Below are 25,422 nucleotides of genomic sequence, written 5' to 3' on the forward strand. Positions count from 1 at the left end.
CTTTCATCCCTTGAATCAACCTGGAGAACCTCCTCGGAACTGCTTTTAATGCCACCACATCCTTCCTCAAGTAAAGAAACCAGAACTGGATACAATACTCCAAGTATGGTCTCAACATCATCTCATACAATTGTGACAACATTACTTTTATAAACCAGTTCTTTTGCAATAAATGCCAAGATTCCACTTGCCTTTCTTATTATATGCAGCCCCTACATACCCACTTTCTGTGATTCATACACAAGGACACCCAGATCCCTCTACACTGAGGCACTTTGAATCTGCTTCTGATTTAATTAATAATTTGCTCTTTCATTATTCTTGCCAAAATATGTAACCTCGCACCTATCCACGTTAAATTCCATCTGCCAGATTCTAGTTCATTCTCTAGCTGTGAATTTTGTTTTGTTACATTCTGTCCCTCCTGGCAGCTCATTGATATAGATTGTCAACAGTTGATGTCAGAGGATTGAACCCTGTGCTACCCCAATAGTTACAGTTCACCAGAAGGACCCATTTATCCCGCCCCTCTGCTTTCTGTCAGTCAACTAATCCTCTATCCGAACCAATACTCTACCCCAAACACCCTCCGGTCTAACCTTTTGTATCAGTCTTAATGCAGCACCTTATCAATGTCTTCTGGAGGTCTAGATATAACACATCCACTGTGTCCCCATTATCCAACTTGATAGTTACATCCTCAGAAATTCCAACAATTTTGTCAAGTTCAACTTGTCCTGTATGAAACCATGCTGCCACTGGGGAATTGAGCTTTGTTGTTCCAAGTGGTCAGTTCTCTCCCTTATTATTGACTCCAGCAACTTCCTCACGACCGAGGTCAAACTAATTGATCTACAATTTTCCATGATTTGCCTATCTCTTTTTTCAAATACAGGCTTCACATTAAAGTGTTTCCAAATCACTGGCACCTTTCCAGAATCGAGGAAACTTTGGAATGTAGTAACTAATATATCCACTAACTCTGCTGCCTTAGGGTGCAGGCCATCAGGTCCTGGGGACTAATCTGCCTTTAATCCCATCAGTTTACTTAATACCTTTTCCCTAGTAATTTCACCAAGTTCCTCTATAGTAACTGCAGATTTTGGGAAGAAATTATAATCTTCCACTGCAAAAAGACACAAAATACTGGTTTAGTGCCTCTGCCATTTCTGAGTTTCCCATAATTACCTCACCATTTCCACCCTCTAAAGGGCCACCATTTACTTTCACTACTCTCTTCCTTTTTATATACTTATAGAAGCTTTTGGTGTCAGAGCTTATGGTTTCTGCTAGTTTCCTTTTATTGATCTCCTGATTCTCCAGAGTGTCTCAAACATTTGCAGTATGATATGCCCTAGTTTTTGTCTTTATGTTATCCTCGACCTCCTTGGTAAGCCATGGATTATCTTTTACCTTTCTATAATTCCTTTTCCTCTCAGGAATATACTTTAATTGACAGATATTTAGTAACTCATTGAGCATTTGCCACCATTATTCAAATGTCCTGCTCCTTTAATATTTTTCCTCAGTCCCCCAGGGCCAACTGCTTTCTCAGGCCTGTATAATGACTTTTGGCCAACATTAAAACTCCTGTATATGACTCTGTCTTCACTCTTGCCATCTGAATTTGAAACTATAGAAGGTTGTGATCACACCTTCCAAGATGATCCTTAACTACATGATCATTTACCAATCCTTCCTCATTACACAATACCAAATGTGAAGCAGCCAGTTGGTTCCATGACACGTTGCCATAAGAAAGAATCCCTCAGACACTCTATGAATCTTCCTTCAATACTACCCTTGCCAAGTTGATGAATCCAATCAATATCTATGTACAAATCACCCATAATTTCTGTTGTGGCTGGCTCATAAGCCCTCATTACTGCCTCATTTATACTAAGCCCTACTTTGGAAGTACTGTTTGAGAATCTGTAAATTATTCCTACATAGGGGTTTCTTCCCTTGCCTTTTATTTCCACCCATATTGATTCAACATCTTAGTTCGTATATCTTTTCTTAATGCACCTTGATAACTCCCTTAACCAATAAAACAACTCCACCTCCTATTCCTACTTGCCTATCCCTTTGGAATACTCATTACCCTAGGACATTTCACTCCCAGTACTGATCTTCCTGCAACCACATTTCAATAGTATTCACCAGGTGGTGTGACTGGTCTCTATTTGTGTTGTCAGCTTATCAACTTAACTCTGAATGCTGCATGCTTTCGCTAATAAGTTCTACTGGTTTGTCTTTCTCTTTTAATATTTGCTCATACACTCTCCGTTCTTACTTACTAATAACACTGAACCTCATCTCTCTCATTTACTCCAACTCACATTTTGATCTTCTATGATGCCTTCCCTCACCATCGCTGTTAGTGCAAATTGTATTGTGAAATCATTTGGATGCCGATGCAACTTTTCCCCAATTTTTATTTTGATGCAGGTGCTAATCATTTAAGACAAATAGCTGCATTCTTCTTTCAGACAATAAGGGAACAATTGCTACAAAGAAATGTTGTGCGTTTGTCCACTAACATCACCAACAGCACTTTTTTGCCCAACACTGTCATAATTTCTTCAAAAGAAATGATTTTTTTAAGTGATGCAATGCCATTTTTACCTAAACCTGCAAACTGTGTGTCAACTCCCAGAGTGAGCAGCATGAAGAAAAATGAAACAGACCATAATGGTGCCCACGGTAACTGTGCAAGGGCCTCTGGGTAGGCAATGAAGACCAAACCGAAACCTGAACAGTGAATAGAATTGAAATGACACAATGAATGTTGCTATTAACTTGTTGTTGACATTCATTTCATTTAATTTATTACAGTTGCCAATATTAGCCAACATTTGCAAAACTATTCATGTCACCAAAGTTGTGCGGATATGTGTTTACAATAAAAAACATTAGTTATTATATATTTGTAATACTAATCACTTTCAATTCAGAAATTATAATATTTAGAAGCAGTGAACACTGAGTTCAGAGTGACATTTGCAATCTAAGCAAAAAAGAATCTCTCTAATATATTGGTGAAACTGGCATTTTAAAACAGGGAATAATGTTGGAGAGTAGGGAATGGGGAGAAATAATTGAACGGATAATTTAGAGTGTTTCTTAAATGGTTGGGGATTGTAAAGTGTAGTTGTACAAAGAGACCTCAGTCTCCTTGGTGCTAAGTCACTGAGGGTTACCATGTGTGTGCAGCAAGCTATTAGGAAGCCTCATGGAATGTCATCCTTTATTGCAAGAGGATTTGAGTACAGGGATAGTGAAGTCTTGTTTCAGTTGTATAGCAGCTTGGTTAGGCCACACCTGGAAACTGTGCACAGTTTGGTCATTTTTTCTCAGGAAAGATGTCATTGCATAGAGGGAGTGCAACAAATGTTCAGCAGACTTGCTCCTGGAATGGTAGAACTGTCCGATGAAGAAAGATTGGGAAAACTGGGCCTTACTCTCTAGAGTTTCGTAGAATGAGAGGCAATTGCATTGAAACTTACAACGTAGTTAAAGAGAACAACAGAGTAGCTGCAGGTAAGATATTTCCTCTGTCTGCAGAATCTAAAACCAGCGGCCATAATTTAAAACTAAGGGGGATGCCACTGAGGGCCAAGCTGACAAGAAATTAGTTTATTCAGAGTGTTGTGAAACATTGGAATTGTCCAGCACAGAGGGCTGTGGAGGTCAAGATTTGAGTAGATTTAAGATTGAGATTATTATATTTCTGATTCTCAGTGGTGTACAAGGTCAGGGAATGGAATGAGTAAAAAACATCGAAATGTTTGATCCTTCATTATTACATGGAGTAGTGAGGCAAACTACTCAGACTGAGTGGCCTACCCCTGTTCCTATGTTCCTGCCTCCATTCAGGCTGTCAAACCACTCAGTGCTCAGACTATTGGAGTAATCAGAATGTGTGAACTGTGTTTTATTGTAACTTTACTTGGTCATTAATTACTTATCACAGCATCATCAACCGATACAAGTGGCTTAGCACAGAACATTTCCATGTTTCTTGCTCTTCATATTAAACATTTTTTAAAATGTACCACTGTCAAATTGAATATTTGAGCACATAATATGATCAGTAACTAATCGTCAATAAATAAAAACTGTCTCTGATTCACCTAAAAGCACAATATTATGGAATTCATTCAAAATTTTCTTCTTAAATATAAAATGTGGCTCATATGAAATGTAATTCTAAGGTAAATAGCAAATCTTACAGCGGATTATAATGTTAACTGAGTGCTTTTGAAATTTACTATTCTGTGATTATTTCAAAAGCTCACTTTTAAGAGCTAGGGTTCAACCCTGGGCATACCATTGCATTATTCAGCTCCAATCCCTGTCCAGTATAAACCAAACATCATGGCAATGTGTCTTCAGAGCCTGGCTATCAGTTTGGATCTGAGGATTGATTATTGTGTCTGGACACTGGAATCACTGGAATGTTGGGTTGAATCACTTCAGAGAGAACATTAAAGCTGTCTGACCCTTGACAATTTTAACAGCTCTAGTTTACCTGACTGGGCAACCTCTGAAACGGGCTTATCTTGTATGTGAGCCATGTGTCCCAGGATGGAGAAGATGACAAATCCAGCAAACACACTCATAGCACAATTAACAACACAGACAATGATGGTATCTCTGTAGCAGTTATTGTGGAACTTGTTGTAAGACGACAATGCTACTAAAGTGCCCCAACCCACTGAGATAGAAAAGAAAATTTGAGTCGCAGCATCTTTCCAGACCTGGTAAATACAAAATAGAATAGATGTCTGGAGGGAAATGAAACACAAACATGTACAACAGATTAACGACATTAATTGTGAAGATAATGAGAACTCGTGTGGTTAATCCATGGTGAACTGAGCAAAGTAGCTCCCTCTGGTCAACAGTAACTCTTCTTAAACAGAACAGTCATCACTACAGTCGATTATTTACAGTTAAATTTCCTCTGGGATATCTGACACAGGTCTTTCTGGTATAATGAACGTTTCATTAACACAAATTACCTGTACCGTGATTGACGATTGGGGACGCTTTTCTAAAGTGCAAAATTTCAAAAAGTATGTTGGCTAGAACATGATTACATTGGCAACACTGTAAGTGCTCCTTGTATTGCGTGATTCTTGCATAGCGCAGGGTCACACGGAACGTGACTACTGCACTATCGAAGACGTGACTGTATACACTTTCACCAGCCATGGTTTTCAGTGACTGACTCACTTGCAGTATTGTACTGACCATAGTTAATTCCATTCTTTTCGTGAAAGTAACAACAAAGAACACCTTTTACCATAAATAATGATCACTTTCATATTGTAATAATATCACAGTAGCTTAATATCAACAGGAACCAGTAAAATTACACTGTAATTTCTAGGATTATGTAAACAATGGTTAAATGATTTAAATGGAAATCAAAATCCAATTCCTGTCAGAAAAATTAAGCAATAAATAGTGTTCACCATTGTCTATTCACAAAGACTGCTGTATCTTTGGACTGAATACAAAATTCCAGCCATCATTATCCAGTATGCATGAGGACACTGTCAGCTTCACAAATGTGGTATTGCCTAGTCTGCCTATTTGCATTCACTGGGCTCCATGATGTTTCTGTCCTTATGCTGTTGACTGAATCACCTCGGAGATTTGTTTCAAGAAACATGACATTGAAATAGCCTTTTAATGACGTGCCAAGCATTTACTTACTGCCCGTCACAATTTCTGGCACTTAAACTACCTACTGGAAGAATGGAATCACAGCTTGGAAGTCACCCACTCAAACTTACACTTCCTTTTCTGTCTCAGTCCTTGCATTGTTATATTCCAAGTACGATAATCTGACTGGTTCAAGATATAATCAGTTGCTTTCCAATGTTCACTCCAATGTAGATTTCAGATATAGACAATGTTCTTTCATTTCCATCTCCCACTTCCAGGTACTTGCAGAACCAAATATCATTGACATAGAATGGATAAGGACAAGGCTCATCAAGAGTGGCTCTTTCTATTGCCCTGATACAGCAAAATGTGGGTCAGTATTTGCTTTGTAGGTCAATGAGGCATTTCACCTGAAACTCCTAAATCATTTCCAAGATTTCAGAAAGGAGGAGGCATGAAGGAAGAATTCTATTGCATCCCAATCCCTATCATAATTCCTCATCAATTTCGATCCTCTCGTCCATCATAGCTGATGCCCTGACCTTCTTTCCTGTTAATGGCAGGATGATATAGACCTTAAACTGACTCTTTGAATTCATCACAAGCTTTGTTAAAAATTTCCAAGAATTGAATTAAGGACTCAAAAGCAATACATTGATTTTAAATCAATGATGAAAGTGAGGACTGCAGATGCTGCAGATCAGAGCTGAAAATGTGTTGCTGGAAAAGTGCAGCAGGTCAGGCAGCATCCAACGAGCAGGAGAATCGACGATTCGGGCATGAGCCCTTCTTCAGGAACGTCAATTCTCCTGCTCCTTGGATGCTGCCTGACCTGCTGCGCTTTTTCAGCAACACATTTTCAGTTTAAATCAATGATGACAAGCTAACAAAGTACATGTGCTGAGGCACGAATCGATTCAACTAAAAATACTAATGAGACTCAATCATTCATATTGCTGTATTTACCTCAGCATCAGCCAGTCTGGAGAAGTCTGACTGGCTTCCGATGTAGAATTCAATTCCTTTAGAAGCTCCCTCCAGGGTAACCCCTCGGATCAGGAGTATGGTCAGAACCACGTAAGGGAATGTCGCAGTGAAATAAACCACCTGAGCATGGAGAGCACCTTGTTAGATTTTCCTGTATTACTGGTACAAAAAAAGTAAATAAAATCTTGAAGCAGTACAAGGCCATGTGGCCCCACCATGCAATAAGATTCTGCCTGATCACCCTGACACTTGCCCTCTCCAGAACCTTTGACTCTCTTGTACATCAACAATTTGTCAAACTCTGCCTTGAATATATTCAATGGACTGACCTCTACTGCTTTCGGAGGAAGAGTATTTGAAAGATTAAAAATTCCACTTCATCTCTACCTCATTTGGAGAACCTTATTTTGTAACTGTGCTCCCTGTTCGAGATTCTCTGAGAAGGTCAAGCTTTCTAAGACCATTCGAAATCTTTGAAGATCATTTCTCGGTCTCCTAAATTCCTGTGAGTACAGGCTCAAACTTATATTTTCAAAAGAATTAATACAAAGATGTTCACTGAACTTTCTCCAATACAAATATACCCCCTAACTAAGGAGACCAAAACAGTAGCTGCTGTACCTTTGTAGCAAGTTTTGCCTACTTTTATACATCATTCACCTTGGAATAAAGACAATATTATCCAACCAAATGGCAAATTAAATGGATTCTCATCAATGCATCGAAGGGAACAGATGACAAACTGAAGAGGAATAGTAACATGGAGGATGTACACAAGGATTGCGTTTTCATCTAGTTCACAGGGTTTGCATGTTGAGACTTTGTTTTGTGATACCTTGTTAAATGTGCTTATTTAAACACTGCTAAACCTATAGACATGAGGATCTAAAATTTGAATTTAGGCAACAAAATATGAAGATTTTTATTACAACAAAATGGTTTCTCGATTTAAAAGAATACTATAAAATGGCCTGTGAATCATACTGCTGAACATACTGCTGATTTGCAGAATTAACTTGCAGTTGAAAGATGAGGACAATAGAGTTTTCATAAGATAAACACTGATACATTAATTGACCATTTGAACAAACGTTGAACTAATACATGGCATGACAATTTACGTAAATTAGATATCCTTCTTAAAGGAAATACCATTGGATTAGCCTGTCTTCAATCATATCACCATATTACAATTGATTGGACATTTTTTTGTAGTTAAGAATCCTTTCCCAGAAAATATCATTAGATTAATTCGCTGTAAATCATATGTGATTGGTCTTTCTTGTAATTAAGACTGTACTATTTCTTTAAAAACATGTAAATAATATGTAATTTTCAAATGTAATTGCGCAACTTTTCCCCAGAACACAGAAGCTTCAATCTCTGTGTTGCTGGATAGAATTGCATCAAGGTACCTTAACTGAATCAACTAATGACCCTTGTTTTTTGAATAGACCGCATTTGTCGATTCCTTTGACCGATCGGGAACCCTTCTTAAGGGGACACAGGTCTTCAGACATAATAACAGAAATTACACGATGAAAAGAATCAGTTAAAGGTAATTCTTAGGTGAAAATGTGTTGCTGGTTAAAGCACAGCAGGTCAGGCAGCATCCAAGGAACAGGAAATTCGACGTTTCGGGCCAGAGCCCTTCATCAGGAATGAGGAGAGTGTGCCAGGCAGGCTAAGATGAAAGGTAGGGAGGAGGGACTTGTGGGAGGAGCGATGGAGATGTGATAGGTGGAAGGAGGTCAAGGTGAGGGTGATAGGCCGGAGTGGGGTGGGGGCGGAGAGGTCAGGAAGAAGATTGCAGCTTAGGAGGGCAGTGCTGAGTTCGAGGGAATCGACTGAGACAAGGTGGGGGGAGGGGAAATGAAGAAACTGGAGAACTCTGAGTTTATTCCTTGTGGTTGGAGGGTTCCCAGGCGGAAGATGAGGCGCTCTTCCTCCAACCGTCGTGTTGTTATGTTCTGGCGATGGAGGAGTCCAAGGACCTGCATGTCCTCGGTGGAGTGGGAGGGAGAGTTAAAGTGTTGAGCCACGGGGTGGTTGGGTTGGTTGGTCCGGGCGTCCCAGAGGTGTTCCCTGAAGTGTTCCGCAAGTAGGCGGCCCATCTCTCCAATATAGACCAGGCCACATCGGGTGCAGTGGATGCAATAGATGATGTGTGTGGAGGTGCAGGTGAATTTGTGGCGGATATGGAAGGATCCCTTGGGGCCTTGGAGAGAAGTAAGGGAGGAGGTGTGGGCGCAAGTTTTGCACTTCCTGCGGTTGCAGGGGAAGGTGCTGGGAGTGGAGGTTGGGTTGGTGGGAGGTGTGGACCTGACGAGGGAGTCACAATGGGAGTGGTCTTTGCGGAACGCTGATAGGGATGGGGAGGGAAATATATCCCTGGTGGTGGGGTCCGTTTGGAGGTGGCGGAAATGACGGCGGATGATACGCTGTATACGGAGGTTGGTGGGGTGGTAGTTGAGAACCAGCGGGGTTCTGTCTTGGTGGCGGTTGGAGGGGCGGGGCTCAAGGGCAGAGGAGCGGGAAGTGGAGGAGGTGCGGTGGAGGGCATCGTCGATCACGTCCGGGGGGAATCTACGGTCCTTGAAGAAGGAGGCCATCTGGGCTGTATGGTATTGGAACTGGTCCTCCTGGGAGCAGATGCGGCGGAGATGAAGGAATTGGGAATATGGGATAGCGTTTTTACAGGGGGCAGGGTGGGAGAAGGTGTAGTCCAGGTAGCTGTGGGAATCAGTCAGTTTTTAGTAGATGTCTGTGTTGAGTCGGTTGCCCGAGATAGAAATGGAAAGGTCTAGGAAGGAGAGGGAGGAGTCTGAGACAGTCCAGGTGAATTTGAGGTCGGGATGGAAAGTGTTGGTAAAGTTGATGAACTGTTCAACCTCCTCGTGGGAGCATGAGGCAGCGCCGATACAGTCATCGATGTAGCGGAGGAAAAGGTGGTGGGTGGTGCCAGTGTAGTTGCGGAAGATGGACTGTTCCACATATCCTACGAAGGAACAGGCATAGCTGGGGCCCATGCGGGTGCCCATGGCAACTCCTTTAGTTTGGAGGAAGTGGGAGGATTGGAAAGAGAAGTTATTCAGGGTGAGGACCAGTTCAGTCAGTCGAAGGAGGGTGTCAGTGGAAGGTTACTGGTTGGTGCGGCGGGAAAGGAAGAAGCGGAGGCCTTTGAGTCCTTCGTGATGGGCGATGGAGGTGTACAGGGACTGGATGTCCATCGTGAAGATAAGGATCGTGAAGATAAGATTTCTCCAGTTTCCTCATTTCCCCTCCCCCCACCTTGTCTCAGTCGATTCCCTCGAACTCAGCACCGCCCTCCTAACCTGCAATCTTCTTCCTGACCTCTCCGCCCCCACCCCACTCCGGCCTATCACCCTCACCTTGATCTCCTTCCACCTATCACATCTCCATCGCCCCAAGTCCCTCCTCCCTACCTTTTATCTTAGCCTGCCTGGCACACTCTCCTCATTCCTGATGAAGGGCTCTGGCCTGAAACGTCGAATTTCCTGTTCCTTGGATGCTGCCTGACCTGCTGTGCTTTAACCAGCAACACATTTTCAGCTCTGATCTCCAGCATCTGCAAACCTCACTTTTTACTCAAAGGTAATTCTTACCCAAGAAGCTCACCTCCTCACTGGGTAGGTACATAAAAGACACAGCAAGTTGTTCCTGACGTCAAATTGGACCTTATGAGATTTCTCACCTGATTCTGCATTAAATCTCACCTTAGCAAAGGCTGCTCATGTCACTAACAGATTCCACCCACAGCTGTTACAACATATTCCTTCAACATTAATAACTACTAAAGGCACATTACACTGGAATGTTACATGTTGTGATTCTTCTAACAGCCTTAAAATTACATTTGCTCTTTGGTTTGGAACCTATCCAACAATACAACGGGGATGAAGGTCAGAGCTTTGTTACTAAACCTCTGTTGTCCACCAACCTATCACAGAATCTTCCTTTTATTCACCGAACCATATTCCCCATGTCCATTGTCTTAAGAAACCTCTTAAACTGCTATTTATTTCTCTCGGTCAGATGAAAGTCCATGGAAGTGAAAGATTAGCTCGGTTTGTCTTGTCAGGTGCTTCACAAGCTGTTGAGCATTACCAGCATTTTATTGTTTTTACCTAATGATTGTTCCTCAGGTCTCAGTCCCATCCTCATGTCCAGACAAATCTCATTTCACTCTAATAAAATCCTGATCCTATCATGTTCAATCCTTCCCCATCACCGACACCACTCCCCCCCCCACCCCCAATCCCCCCCCCAACCCCCAATCCTTCCTCAGCCTTCCACAGCAATTGGAAATTCATCCAGAATTCCAGTATCAGTGAGTGAACCCTTAGAATGAGGGACACATTGCAGGGGTTTGGGGAAGTTGCTGTTCTTTCCCTCAGGAGAACGTTCTTCAGATCTCCCTCAGGCCTGAAGTGTTGATGAATTATGAATCTCCCATTTCCCATAGAGACACTGTTAACATCACCTGGGAGATAAACCAGACACTTCACAAATTATTTATCGTTTCTAGCTTTACAGTTACTTTGTCACGAGTTTTAACTCTATTTATCACCAATCATTTACCTTTCCTGAAGATTTGATTCCTTTTGATAATGCTGCCCCAACAAATAGCCAGGCAAGAAGCAGACAGAGGGCTAAATACCAGATTACCTCCCCAGGCTCATCCATTGAACTGGAACGGCGTAAAACTGCTTTACTACAGAAAATAAGAACAAAAACATGTAGTAAGTTAGGACACTCTTCATTACACACAGATGTTTTTAGACATAGTGCATCAATGTATTTAACAAACAGAGTTGTGTAATATCTAAATTAATTTTTGATTTATAGAAGCTTTGATTCTTGCACTCAGAAATAAATTTGAAGTTTGAAATTCTGTATGACATTTTTTTCCTCGTGTGTATTGATATTTTTCAATGTAAAGCTTTGTTCAAACAAGTTGATGAGATTCCCTGCAGCTGAAAATGTGTTGCTGGTTAAAGCACAGCAGGTCAGGCAGCATCCATGGAACAGGATGCTGCCTGACCTGCTGTGCTTTAACCAGCAACACATTTTCTGCTGTGATCTCCAGCATCTGCAGACCTCACTTTTTACTCGGAGATTCCCTGCAGAGCTGTTTCTGACAATGTTTCACTGACTGCTTCACAATGCACTGTGAAACCTATCTGGTTTAGTCACTATGTCTTCCAATGAATTCAGCTCCTTCATCTTCCTACACATGGTATCTACCTCCAGACAGTTAATCTAAATCCAGTCCCAGGACTGTGTGTTAAAATAATAACTTATTACAATTAAAAGCAGAGAAATGAACATCAGTCACACATGATTCTAACCATTTCATGTTTAAGAATTCTGGTCATGAATATTATCCTTGAAGAGCAAGAAAACAAAGAAAAGTGTTTTGCTTTATAAATATTGTCAAAGTTACAATGCTTAGAAACCAGAGGATTATTAAATAGTAAAAGTTTCCTTTCCATGATGCCATTTTGTAACAAGTGTGCAATGTAAATAATACCTCAATCAAAATGAAACGACTTCTCTCTCATTAAACACATATAAACAAACTAACCAACCCAAGAGGAGTTACTGGCCCAACTGTGTAGGTTAGTGGTGCAGCTATCTGCAGAAAGGTACTTACTCCCAGTATTGCTCACTCGGGCCCTGGTGAGGATTGGAGATTTCTGATCCATTTGGACAAGATCCATTGTTTTCCTGCAGCTGTGTTATATTAACGATTTCAAAATATCCATCAGTCAGAGTGAGATTGCAGAGAGTCTCTGGAAAATATGTTTCAGTATTATACATCAATTTTGCATTCCATTTCAATATAACCAGGGTCACTGTTTCACTCTGACTGAATTAGTTCATCCTTTTGATTACATGGGTAAGGTTATGCATAGATCAGAACACAGAGGTACAGTCCGTGCACTCACTCTCAGCACAGTCCTGCTCTGGTGCTCAATCTGCTTAATCTCTTGTTGGATAAAAGTCTGCATAAAAGTAATTAGAAAACCAAATTAAAATGGTACTGTATATAAAAAGTTACTTCAAAAGTATTCACTAGTAGTTATTGGAGAAGACTTTAAGGATTATAATGGGCTGGATTATCCAGGGAAGGAGAGTCTCACATACCTTGCTACACCACTCCTTGTTTTACAAAATGAATGAATGGAGCTCCACAGTTCTGAGCGGTAGATTCAACTCAGGGCTCTCTCAGAAATGGGGAGCCACATTTTCAATCTGACAGTGCTTTCACAGCACAGAGCCTGCCAGGGGAAAGCAAAACCCCTTTTCACAACTGCTGTCTTCTCACATTTTAATGTTCCTGACAGCTGCTGTCAAACAGGAAGTTCATAACATAAATGTGTGTTAGGGTGCAGGGAGGGAAGGTGCTAAACTGATAGGAAAAGGGTGCCAGCTAAATAGGGTGCATGTAGGTAGGGTGCAGATATGCAAATCGAGAGCTATGTAAAATTCCATGTGGATAGGAGCAGGGTGACAGGTTGCCAGGTGGATAAGGTGCCAGCTGAGGAGGTGTAGGGTGCCAAGTGGGTACGATGCCATGGTGCAGGATACCAATGGAGTTTGCTAAATAGTCCAGTGTTGAGGGTAACTTGAGGATGATAGGAGAATTTTTGGGGGGAAGGGAGCAGTCTTGTTGGTCGGTTCCAGTAGCAACAACATTGGTGGAGGGGGATGGAGTCCAATGGTAACAGTGAATGGGAGGGTGGGGACAAGTTTCATATCGGCAGAGAACTGGGGGTGATATCACATTTCCAGAGGAAGTTGGGGGCAGGGTGTCACAGCTGTGAAACCATGTGCAGGGTTTTCAGAGCAGATTGTTAATTATTGATTGTACTGAAGCTTTCTTAGTGAGGTGGAGGATTTTCATAAAGAAGATCTCCTTCTCTAGCTGTGGTTACACACAAAAAGAATGCATTTATATTTTGTTTATGATGCATTTAATTTTAAAAGCCTTTGAGCTGATTGGTGACTGAAGCAGGATGCTGTTAAATAAGATAAGAGCACATGGCATTTGGGGCATAGTACTGGCATGGATAGAGGATTGGCTGCCTGGCAGAAGATAGAGAGTGGTGATAAAGGGGCTTTTTTGGGTATTGCAGCCGGTGACTAGTGGAGTTCTGCAGGTATCAGTGTTGGGACCTTCACATTATACATTAACAATCTGGATGAAGGAGCTAAGGGCATTGTTGCTAAGTTTGCAGATGAGACAAGCTAAGTGAAGGGACAGGTAGTGGTGAGGAAGTGAGGAGGTTATAGAAGGCTTACAGAGATTAAGAGAGTGGGCAAAGAAGTGGCAGATGGAATACAATGTGGAAAAGTGTGAGGAAGTGCACTTTGGTCGGAAGAATAGAAGCATAGACTATTTTCTAAATGGGGAAAGGCTTCAGAAATCTGAAGTACACATGGTCTTGAGAGTCTTGGTTCAGGATTCCCTTAAGGTTAACATGCAAGTTTCATTGGCAGTTATGAAGGCAAATGCAACTCACTTCAAGAGAGCTAGAACTCAAGAACAGGGATGTACTGTCGAGTCTGTGTAAAGCTTTGGTCTGGCCTCATTTGGAATATTGTGAGCTGTTTTGTGCCCTGTATCTAAGGAAGGATGTGCTGGCATTGGAAGAGATTCAGAGGAGGTTTACAAGAATGATCCTGGGGATGAAGGGCTTATCACATGATGAGCAGTTGAGGACTCTGTGTCTTTCCTTGAGGGTGTATCTCAGTGAAATTTTAAGAATACTGACAGGCCTGGATAGAGTAGATGTGGAGAAGTTGTTTCCATGCATAGGAGAGGCCAGGATCCTAGGGCACAGTCTCAGAGTGGAGGGATAACCCTTTTGAACTGAGGTGAGGAGAAATTTCTTCAGCCAGAGAGTGATGAATCTATGGAACTCATTGCTACAGAGGGCTGTGGAGGCCAAGTCATTGGGTGAATTTAAGGCAGAGATAAAATAGTTCTTAATTGGTAAGGTGATCAAGCATTACAGGGAGAAGGCAGAAGAATGAGTTTGAGAAACATATCAGTGATGATCGAATAGTGGAGCATACCTGATGGGACAATTGGCTTAATTCTGCTCCTATATCTTATGGTCTTATGATCTTACGGACATCCATAATTACTCTGAGCCCAGATGAACCACATTGTTGAATGTACTCTTATCAATTCACTTTCAGAAACTAGCAATGTAAAAATGAAATTTCAAATAACATAAATCTCAAGGATAAGATGAAACAACTGTTTTCAAAAATTACATTGTAATTTTAGCTCAAAAATAACTTCTTCATATCTGAATTATTTTTGGCAAGATGTAACATTCCAAATTCTGAAGTAGAAGATGTGGAAATTGATCGCGACTTGAATGAGTCCTAGCCTATGGAGATAAGGACTTCCATCACTGAATTCTGTGGGTGTATAATGGAAAATCCATGTCTTCTGGGTGTTGATAGATGTCCCTAACTGTATGGTATTAGACAGACAATGATTCTATTCTTTATAAATTAAAAACTAAAAAGATGACTTTGTCACGGATTTTGAAATACTAAATGGAACAAATAACATCAAGAGTCATCGAGTCAGAGAGATGTACAGCACAGGAACAGACCTTTCAGTCCAACTTGTCCATGCTAAAAAACATATCCGAAATTAATCTAGTCCGATTTGCCAACATTTGGCCCGTATCCATCTCAACCCTTCACATTCATATACACATCCAGCTAACTTTTAAATGTTTTAATTGTACCAGCTTCCATCACTTCGTCTGAGGCAGAGAAAAACTGAGTTCTATTCTTCTGGAATATTGGATAATGGAAATGTCCTAAAATTTCGAGAGTTTTTTTTTGGAATAAAGATATGAAGCTCTTCAATGCAAAAATACAGGACTGTGGATGATCCCTGACTGCATTGTACACTCTGGGACTGTGGATGATCCCTGACTGCATTGTACACTCTGGGACTGTCGGTGATCCCTGACAATATTGTACAGACTGGGACTGTGGGTGTATCCCTGACTGTATTGTACAGACTGGGACTGTGGGTGATCCCTGACTGTATTGTACACTCTGCCACTGTGGATGATCCCTGACAGTATTGTACACTCTGGGACTGTGAGTGATCCCTGATTGTATTGTACAGACTGGGACTGTGGGTGATCCCTGACTGTATTGTCCAGGCTGGTATTGTGGGTGATTCCTGACTGTATTGTACAGACTGGGACTATGGGTGATCCCTGAGTATATTGTACAGACTGGGACTGTGGGTGATCCCTGACTGTATTGTACAGACTAGGACTGTGGGTGTATCCCTGACTGTATTATACAGGCTGGGACTGTGGGTGATCCCTGAATGTATTATATAGGCTGGGACTGTGGGTGATCCCTGACTGTATTGTACAGACTGGCACTGTGGATGATCCCGGACTGTATTGTACAGACTGGCAGTGTGGATGATCCCTGACAGTATTGTACACTCTGGGACTGTGGGTGATTCCTGATTGTATTGTACAGACTGGGACTGTGAGTGATCCCTGACTGTATTGTACAGACTGGCACTGTGGATGATCCCTGACAGTATTGTACACTCTGGGACTGTGAGTGATCCCTGACTGTATTGTACAGACTGGCACTGTGGATGATCCCTGACAGTATTGTACACTCTGGGACTGTGGGTGATTCCTGACTGTATTGTACAGACTGGGACTGTGAGTGATCCCTGACTGTATTGTACAGACTGGGACTGTAGGTGATCCCTGACCGTATTGTACAGACTAGGACTGTGGGTGTATCCCTGACTGTATTGTGCAGACTGGGATTGTGGATGATCTCTGACTGTATTGTCCAAGCTGGGACTGTAGGTGTATCCCTGACAGTATTGTACAGACTGGGACTGTAGGTGTATCCCTGACTGTATTGTATAGACTAGGACTGTGGGTGATCCCTGACTGTATTGTACAGACTGGGACTGTGGGTGATCCCTGACTGTATTGTACAGACTGGGACTGTGGGTGATCCCTGACTGTATTGTACAGACTGGCACTGTGGATGATCCCTGACAGTATTGTCCAGACTGGGACTGTGGGTGATCCCTGACTGTATTGTACAGACTGGGACTGTGGGTGATTTATCACCATATTGTGCAGACTGTAGTTGATGTCCAGGATCCCCCACAGCCCCAGTCTGTACAGTATGGTCAGGGGAACACCCACAATCCCAGTTTATTGAAAAGTAGATTTTCTTTCAAAGCTGAAGTATTTTGTCCTCTGTTTCAGAAATTTCAACTTGACTCACATCAAGATTTCACATTAAGTTTTGTCAATTCACACAACATGAACCTTTGATAGTGACATGAGACATCCTGAGTTAAATAGTGTTATTGTGGAAGATGAGATGAAATTAAAGAGATGAGACATTTAAATAATTGCAACAAAAACTCTGTGTGTCTTAGAGTCAGACTGTGTAAGAAATATATGTGAGATGATCGATATTTGGAAAAACTCAGAGAAAGAGAATAAGTTAAGAAAATGATAGCTGCAAAAAACACAGTAACAGACAGAGAAGGGAGTCAGTGTGAGACACAATACAGGGATGGAGAGAGATACAAACAATGAACGCAGTCAGAAAGAACACAACACAGACTTATTGACAAGGTGAAAGTAAACGTGAGACATGTGAAAGACTGTTAAATTCTGATGTTTCACTATTTATTTCTGACTGACTGTCCTGCTATTCCAGTGACTCAGTGCCATGATTCCTGCTGCTGCTTTCTATCCGAGTCTTTCTGCTGTATGGCCACAATGAGGATGGTCACTGAAACTATTGTTCATCTCTCTCCCTCACTCAGACTGACAGAATGAACAATGAACAGTCAGTGTGTACACTTTCCCCAGTAGAAGCTAACACTGTACCTTTGGGGGTCCTGCTGCATGTTTCATCTGCTCCCCACCAACTGAAGCAGTCTGCCCATGGTAGGGGTGATTGGAAGGAAGCAAACAGGTAGTATAGACTGTAGCCAACGATGCAGTTGTACGAAATGTTGGACATTGTAATCAGAAGCATCATAGCAATCCCCACACCTGAAAACAGAAGAAAGAACAGGGGAGTCTGGTTTGTGAATTATTGATTTAAAATAATGTATTTGACATGCATTTGGCTGGTCATTCAACCAAATTGGATTTTCTTTCAGTGAGCACAGGACAGAACAGGGAGACTGCCCTGGCTGACCACACCTTTGGGGAAATATCGGTTTTGTTTAATCGATTATGTTGGCTGCTTCAACATTCAGTGTCCAACAGTAAAGATTTCAAAGGCTTTTTGTATTAAACAGGAAATGTTAATTATGTTATAGTTCTTTGTCTAGATTACAAGAATGATGCTCCTTGTCTTCACCTTTATATGCCCTCTCACTAATTCTTTAGGACACCATTATCATTGTGAGTGGTGATAATCACACATGCCCAGTCTTAGGCCATAAGGTCATAAGATATAGGAGCAGAATTAGGCCATTCATCCCACTGAGTCTGCTCTGCCATTCAGTCATGGCTGATATATTTTTTGAACCTCATTCTCTTGAGTTCTCCTCATAACTCTTGAACCCCTTACCACCAAGAACCTATCTATCTCTGTCTTGAGTATACTCAATGACTTGGCCTCCACAACCTGCTGCATCAATGAGTTCCACAGAGTCACCACCCTCTGGCTGTGGACATTCCTCTTTATCTCAGTTCTGATGAGTTGTCCCTTCAGCTTGAGGTTGTTCCCTCATGTCCCAGTCTCTCCTACTAGTGGAAACATCTTCTCCAGGTTTACCCAATCAGACCATTCATTATTCTGTAAATTTCATTATTCTGTAAATGTCATTATTCTGTAAATCCTCCTAGGCTCCTTTGAGTCCTTAACTGTTCCTCATTTGACAATCCCTTCATCCCTGGGATCATTCTTGTAAACCTCCTCTGGACCCCTCCAAGGCCAGAACATCCTCTCTGAGACATGGGGTCCAAACATTTTCATATATTTCAAATGCCGTCTGACCAGAGCCTTATAGAACCTCAGTAGCACATCTCTGCTCTTATATCCTAACCCTCTTGAAATGAATGTTAACGCTGTATTTGCCTTCCTACCTGCCAACTGAACCTGCATGTTAACTTTAAGGGAATCCTAAACTCCTACCCTTTATGTTTCGGTTTTCCAAAGCCTTTCCCCAATTTGAAAATAGTCTTTGTTTCTATTCTTCTTACCAAATTGCATAACTCTCACAATTTCCCATCCTGTATTCCATCTGCCATTTCTTTGCCCACTCTCCTCACTACTGTAAGTACTTCTGCAGCCTTCCCACTTCCTCAGCCCTTCCTGTCCCTCTACCAATCTTTGCGACAACTGCAAACGTAGCAACGATGCCCCCAGTCCCTTTGTCCAGATTGTTAATGTATAATGTTGTGGTCCCAACAGTCCTTGTGGAACTGGTGAATTTATCCCTAATCTCTGCCCTCTGCCAGTCAGCCAATCCTCTATCCATGTCTGGATGGGTTACTGTTTGGAGGGTCAGTGTAGACTCTTTGGGCCAAAGGGCCTATTTCCACACTAATCTAACCATGTCAGGACCTTGCCCCTAACACCACCGGCTCTTATCCCATTTAGCAGCTTCATACATGGCTCCTGATTTTAGGCCTTCTGGAAATTCAAATAGATCACATCCATTGGTTCTCCTTCATCTGACCTGCTCATTACCACCTTAAAGAATTCTAACAAACTTGTCAGACATGACCTACCCTCGATGAAGCTGTGCTAACTCAGCCCTACTTTACCATGCACTTCCAAACCCTCCACAATCTCATCCTTAATAATGGACTGTAAAATCTTATAAATGATCAAGGTCAGACTAACCGGCTTATAGTTTCCTCCCTTCTGCCTCCATACCTTCCGAAACAGGGATGTTACATTAACCATTTTCCAGTTGTCTGGCAACTTCCTTGACTCCAGTGATTCCTGAATGTTCACCAACAATGCCTGTACAATCTCCTCAGCTATCACCTTCAGGATCCTGGGGTGTAGTCCATCTGACCCAGCTGAATTACTCACCTACAGACCTTGCAGCTTCCCCAGCACCTTCCCCACAGGAATGGCCCCTACACTCACCTCTGCCTCCTGACTCTTGACATCCTGGCACACTAATGGTGCCTCCCACCAGTGAAGACTGATGCAAAGTCCCTATTCACTTTCTTCACCATTTCTTTGTTCCCCATTACTACTTCCCCAGCCTCATTTTCTAATGGTCCAATGTCCACTCTCACCTCTTTCTGACCTTTTATGCATCTAAAGCAACTCTTGCAATCTTCTTTTATATTACAATCTGCTTATCGTCAGATTTCATCTTCTTCCCCCTTATTGCTTTTGTAAGTATCCTCTGCTAGTTTTTAACTGCCTCCAAATTTCCAGACTTCCCACTAATTTTCACCACATTGGATGCTTTTCCTTTTGATTTGATGCTATTCCTGACTTCCCTTGTCTGCCGTGGTTGCCTCATCCTCCCTTTACTATGTTTCTTCTTCCTTGGGATGAATTTCTGTTTTGCCCCTCAAACTACCTCCAGAAACTCCTGCTATTGCTGCTCTACCGTCCTCCCTGTTATGGTCCCCTTCCAATCAACTCAGCTCAGCCCCTCCCTCATGGCTTTCTGGTTGCATTGACTCAATTGTAAAGATCTTACACCAGATTCCTGCTCTTCCATTTCAAACTGAAGGGTGAATTTTATCATATTATGGCCACTGCCCCCGATGGATCATTCACCTTAAGCTCCTTAATCGAGTTTACCTCATTACACAGCACCAAATCCAGAATTGCCTGTCCCCTGGAGGGCTCTATCACAAGTTGCTCCAACAAATCACCTCGTAGACATTCTGCAAATCCCTTTTTTATTGGATCCCCTACCAACCTGATTTTCCTCGTCCAGTTGTATATTGAAGACTCCCATGATTACTGCAATTGTGCATCATTTTTTACATGCCTTTTCTACCTCCTGATTTATTTTCTGACCCATATCCTGACTGCTGCTGGGAGGCCTGGACATAACTCTCGTCAGGGTCATTTTTGCTCTGCAAACCCTCAATTTTCCAAGATGGCGACAGTGTAGCAGGGCTGCATGCAGACTCTTATCTAGAGCTCATCCACTTCCAGCTACGTTTTAAAAATCTTTTAATTTCTGCTCTCTCTTGATTTTTTTTCTTTTCATTTCTCGTTTCTTTGGTGGGTTGGTCAGAGGCAACAAGAGCAGGCTTTACACGGAGTGGTGACAGCCTTCCGGTAATTGGAGGTGGCAGTGATGGTAGCAAGGACATTCCCCTGCTCCTCCAGCAATCGGAGACGGAGGTGATGGACTCTTTAAGGTGCCAGTGCTGGCATATTGGAGGACGGTGGCTGGAGTGGGAATCTTGGCACACCAGCAGACTGGCCTGTCAGTGGAATGAGGCACTCCGGCTCGCAGTAGGCCCAGAGCGGGGACACCTGGTGTCACCAAGGCATCAGCGGAGCAGGAGACTCCTGGCTGGAATCACGGGAGGCCCGGAGTGGGAACTCTTGGTTGTGGGGCCCAACAGTCTACCCAGTATTGGAGGCAGCATTGAAATGGGCCCAGCAGTGATGAGATGGTGCCTGAAGAATGGTGACTCCTATAACAGCGGGTCCAGTGCAGACAGCTGCAAGTCAGTGGAGATGGGCGAGTGACACAGTTGTGGCATCTCTCTCCAGTCTCTCTTTGCAAAGGCATATTCCAGCAGGAGATGTGAGACAGTCACAAACTCCCCCTCCTTAAACCGATTTGTAGGCAACATGCAGTGGCGCAGACAATCCAGGCGTACGTGAAGAATCTCACAGGTACTGCCCTTCTCACCATGAGCCAAGTGATGTCATGGTGCTTGTTGGAAAATTCTGGCGATGAGGCATTCTGCGAAATGACTTTGACAGTCTGCTGACTCACCTGTCCTTTTCCAACAGGGTCTTGAGGATGCTACATACTGACCTCTTCCTAATAGACCTGTGATGAAAAGTGTTTTGAAATTCTTCACAAAGGAAAAGCGATATGGAATAGTAAAATTCCTTGGAGCAGTCTGCAGCAACAAGACCAGTCCCATCCTTCTCAACACCAGGGACAAGTAGAACCTCAGTACATAGTCAGATTTAGTGTTTGTGTACTGAGGAGCTACACACAGCTTGATGCAGCCACATGCAAAGAAGGACAGGTCATACACAAGAGAAACCAACACTTGTCACAGATGTGGTCACATTGAACCTCATATCATCCGTCATCATTTCCGCCACCTCCAAACGGACCCCACCACCAGGGATATATTTCCCTCCCCTCCCCTATCAGCGTTCCGAAAAGACCACTCCCTCCGTGACTCCCTCGTCAGGTCCACACCCCCCACCAACCCAACCTCCACTCCCAGTACTTTCCCCTGCAACTGCAAGAAATGCAAAACTTGCACCTACACCTCCCCCCTTACTTCCCTTCAAGGCCCCAAGGGATCCTTCCATATCTGCCACAAATTCACCTGCACCTCCACACACATCATTTGCTGCATCCGCTGCACCCGATGTGGCCTCCTCTATATTGGGGAGACAGGCCGCCTACTTGCGGAACATTTCAGAGAACACCTCTGGGACACCCGGACCAACCAATCCAACCACCCCGTGGCTCAACACTTCAACTCCCCCTCCCACTCCGCCAAGGACATGCAGGTCCTTGGACTCCTCCATCACCAGACCATAGCAACACGATGGCTGGAGGAAGAGTGCCTCATCTTCTGCCTAGGGACCCTCCAACCATAAGGGATGAACTCAGATTTCTCCAGTTTCCTCATTTCCCCTCCCCCACCTTGTCTCAGTCCCAACCCTCGAACTCAGCACCACCTTCCTAACCTGCAATCTTCTTCCTGACCTCTCCGCCACAAACCCCACTCCAACCTATCACCCTCACCTTAACCTCCTTCCATCTATCGCACTTCCAACACCCCTCCCCCAAGTCCCTCCTCCCTACCTTTTATCTTAGCCTGCTTGGCACACTCTTCTCATTCCTGAAGAAGGGCTCATGCCCGAAACGTCGATTCTCCTGCTCCTTGGATGCAGCCTGACCTGCTGCGCTTTTCCAGCAACACATTTTCAGCTCCTCAGTAGGGTCCATCAACTCCAATTTCATGCAGTTACAAGATATTGTCTAGCCCTACATCTCGATTTTATTTAAAAAGTTCTTAATTTGTTTTTTTTCAAAAAATTCCAACTGATCTTTTAATTTGTAACCTTAAATATTTCCCTTATTTACCTTCAACCTGAAAGTAGCCAATAATAGTCATGTTAGTAGCTATTATCAACCAATGAACTTATGCCTTACCAGTGATGTCACTCTGCTGTGTTAGGTCCCGAATCCTGGGTTTCAATTCATCATTTTTTAAAAAAAACCTGACAAACTCTGAGCCAAAAACCAATAGACAGCATGTACCACATCTAATAACGTGTATGGCAGATCAGAGTGCAACATTACTTCACAAGCTTTGCTTTAACCTTTGTCAGATAAGGGAGGTTTATTATTATTTATTAAATCAACACTATTACTTTTCCGAATTTGCTGCGACTGTATCGATAAAATAAACATTCACCTTGTAACATAGGCACAGCCCTCCACACTGCAACAGGCCCAAGGCTGGCAAACTGACCAAAGGAACACTCCAAGAAAAACAATGGTATCCCAACAAGGGTCAGCATGACAGAATAGGGAATAAGGAATGCACCTGGAAAATAGCGGAAAGGATTTCAATTTTCAAGTGAAACTCCATGCTTACACTATGTGGGTGGATTAAAATTTACCCTGAAATTTCTACGAATGTCCAAATTCCCGTTTTGTGAATTTCACTCTCTAACACAATCAGATATCTTTTCAGGTCACTTTACACAGCCATGTTGTGACATTTCTTATACATTTGCGCTTGGTTTCCATCAATCCAATGGTGTGGGTTGTGAAGAGTCCTGATTTGAGCAGTTTTGATGATAATGTACAAACCTGAACACAGGGCCTGACTGAGGAGCCTGCTCTTCTGAGGATTTCACACATTGTGCAGTAAATATATCTGAGGTGGATGGCTCGCATTCTAAACAATATCAGTTGAAAATACATTGCAAATTAATAAATGAACCATTTACTTTGGTTTATAAATAGCATATATTTGATGCATCACATTGCTAATTTTAAACTATTACCTTGACATATCTCTCTCTTCATAAGAAAATAGTAGTCAAACTTGTTAGCTGTGGGATTGAATTTACCAGTTCACATTGAAATTGTTTAACTCTGCATTATTTACTATATCATTTTTAGTGCAATAAACATTTGTTATTTACTGAACTACAATTTTCAGGATAAGTCAACAAATCGATCCATTTAGTTCTGCCTTTCTTACTCTCCGATATTTTTAATTTCTCTACCATACCTCCTCCATTTTTGTAAGCCAGGTAAGGAAATCTCCAAACATTCCCAAAACCCACTGCATAACCAATCATTGAGAGCAGGTAATCAGTCTTCGAAGACCAGTTACCCCGTTCCACATTCTCATCACCCACAGCACCATGTTCATTGGCGGTATCCTGGGAGAAAGAATTGAAATGGCAAGCTCAGACATTAATCTTTCTCAGACTAGATCTCAAGTGAAATGTATAGTCACCACTCCCACAACTATCGGAAAATGGTGCAGTTCTCTATTTAGCAGCAATGTCTGTCAGGTTAGAAACAGCCAGATGTCCACAGAGAGTCTACAATTCACAATGACCAAAATCTACAAATCAACAGTATCTCAAATTGTCTTACATGGATTTTTACTGTTTTGTTTTGTTGAAATACTCACCGTATCCTGTGGAGGGTTTGGCCGATTGTCATTCAGTAAGAACCGAAATAAATGCCTTCGGTCCATTTTCAGACATCAATGAACTATTCTTCCACTTGCACAAGAATTGGAAGTAAAATGAGGACACTCCTTTTGGCCAAAAGTCCTTCAACTTCTCATGAATGGATTATTCTTGTTGAGTCAGAAGTCAGCCTCTTACTGTGTTTCATAACAGGTGTAACTCTACTTAGCTAATCATTCAATTTCCACACTAAACATTTCTATTGAGTTAAATGATTTGTTTTCAGAACAGTTACAATCAAAGGGCATTCATTCCCTGTCCTCAGGGTTTGGGCAAAGCGCTGGTTTTAAAAGGAATAGCTTCCAAGTGAATCCAAACCAAGTTGAACTTCAGCCAAAGAAAAGCTATCTAAGATTTCTTCTAAAAATGAACGGGTCTTCTCCCATATTAGAAATATAATTGTCATCCCCTGCTACCCGAGTTCATTTTACGTAATGAAATTTTAATTAGTTTTGAATGTGTGGCTGCAGTTTTGTAATCCCTATATAAGATGAAATGTACATGGATTTGGGAAAAACATGAGTGCTTGTCCATTGATCTGGCAGTCTCACCTCTAACCAAATGTTTAAAGTTAGAAGATTATAAGACAGAAGTAAATCTGTATTGCTTTCTTAGCATTCCATCATGAAATGTTATCGCCTAAATTATAACTATGCTTACTAAAGTGAGGTGTAATAGTTCTATAGTTGGAAAAGTTAAGTAACTATTAAATAGTATGGTTCCTACACTGTTGCCTCTGACAATCAGCAAGTCACCAAT

At 42.2% G+C, this 25,422-nt stretch overlaps 1 protein-coding gene across 1 annotated transcript in view; it reads right to left on the reverse strand.

The window, feature by feature from the left end:
* LOC132820032 (sodium- and chloride-dependent neutral and basic amino acid transporter B(0+)-like) overlaps positions 1-24,668 on the reverse strand; it is a 51,866-nt gene extending 27,198 nt beyond the window's left edge. The window contains exons 1-9 of the mRNA XM_060831953.1: positions 24,603-24,668; positions 24,192-24,345; positions 23,364-23,495; positions 17,625-17,792; positions 12,344-12,482; positions 11,269-11,401; positions 6,646-6,786; positions 4,535-4,763; positions 2,629-2,754 (exon numbers count right to left, since the gene is read on the reverse strand). Coding sequence (XP_060687936.1) covers positions 2,629-2,754; positions 4,535-4,763; positions 6,646-6,786; positions 11,269-11,401; positions 12,344-12,482; positions 17,625-17,792; positions 23,364-23,495; positions 24,192-24,345; positions 24,603-24,668 — 1,288 coding nt within the window. The remainder of the gene's footprint in view (positions 1-2,628; positions 2,755-4,534; positions 4,764-6,645; positions 6,787-11,268; positions 11,402-12,343; positions 12,483-17,624; positions 17,793-23,363; positions 23,496-24,191; positions 24,346-24,602) is intronic.
* Positions 24,669-25,422: the final 754 nt, after the last annotated feature.

The sequence above is a fragment of the Hemiscyllium ocellatum genome, chromosome 11 (assembly GCF_020745735.1).
Source record: "Hemiscyllium ocellatum isolate sHemOce1 chromosome 11, sHemOce1.pat.X.cur, whole genome shotgun sequence".
NCBI classification, from domain to species: domain Eukaryota; kingdom Metazoa; phylum Chordata; class Chondrichthyes; order Orectolobiformes; family Hemiscylliidae; genus Hemiscyllium; species Hemiscyllium ocellatum.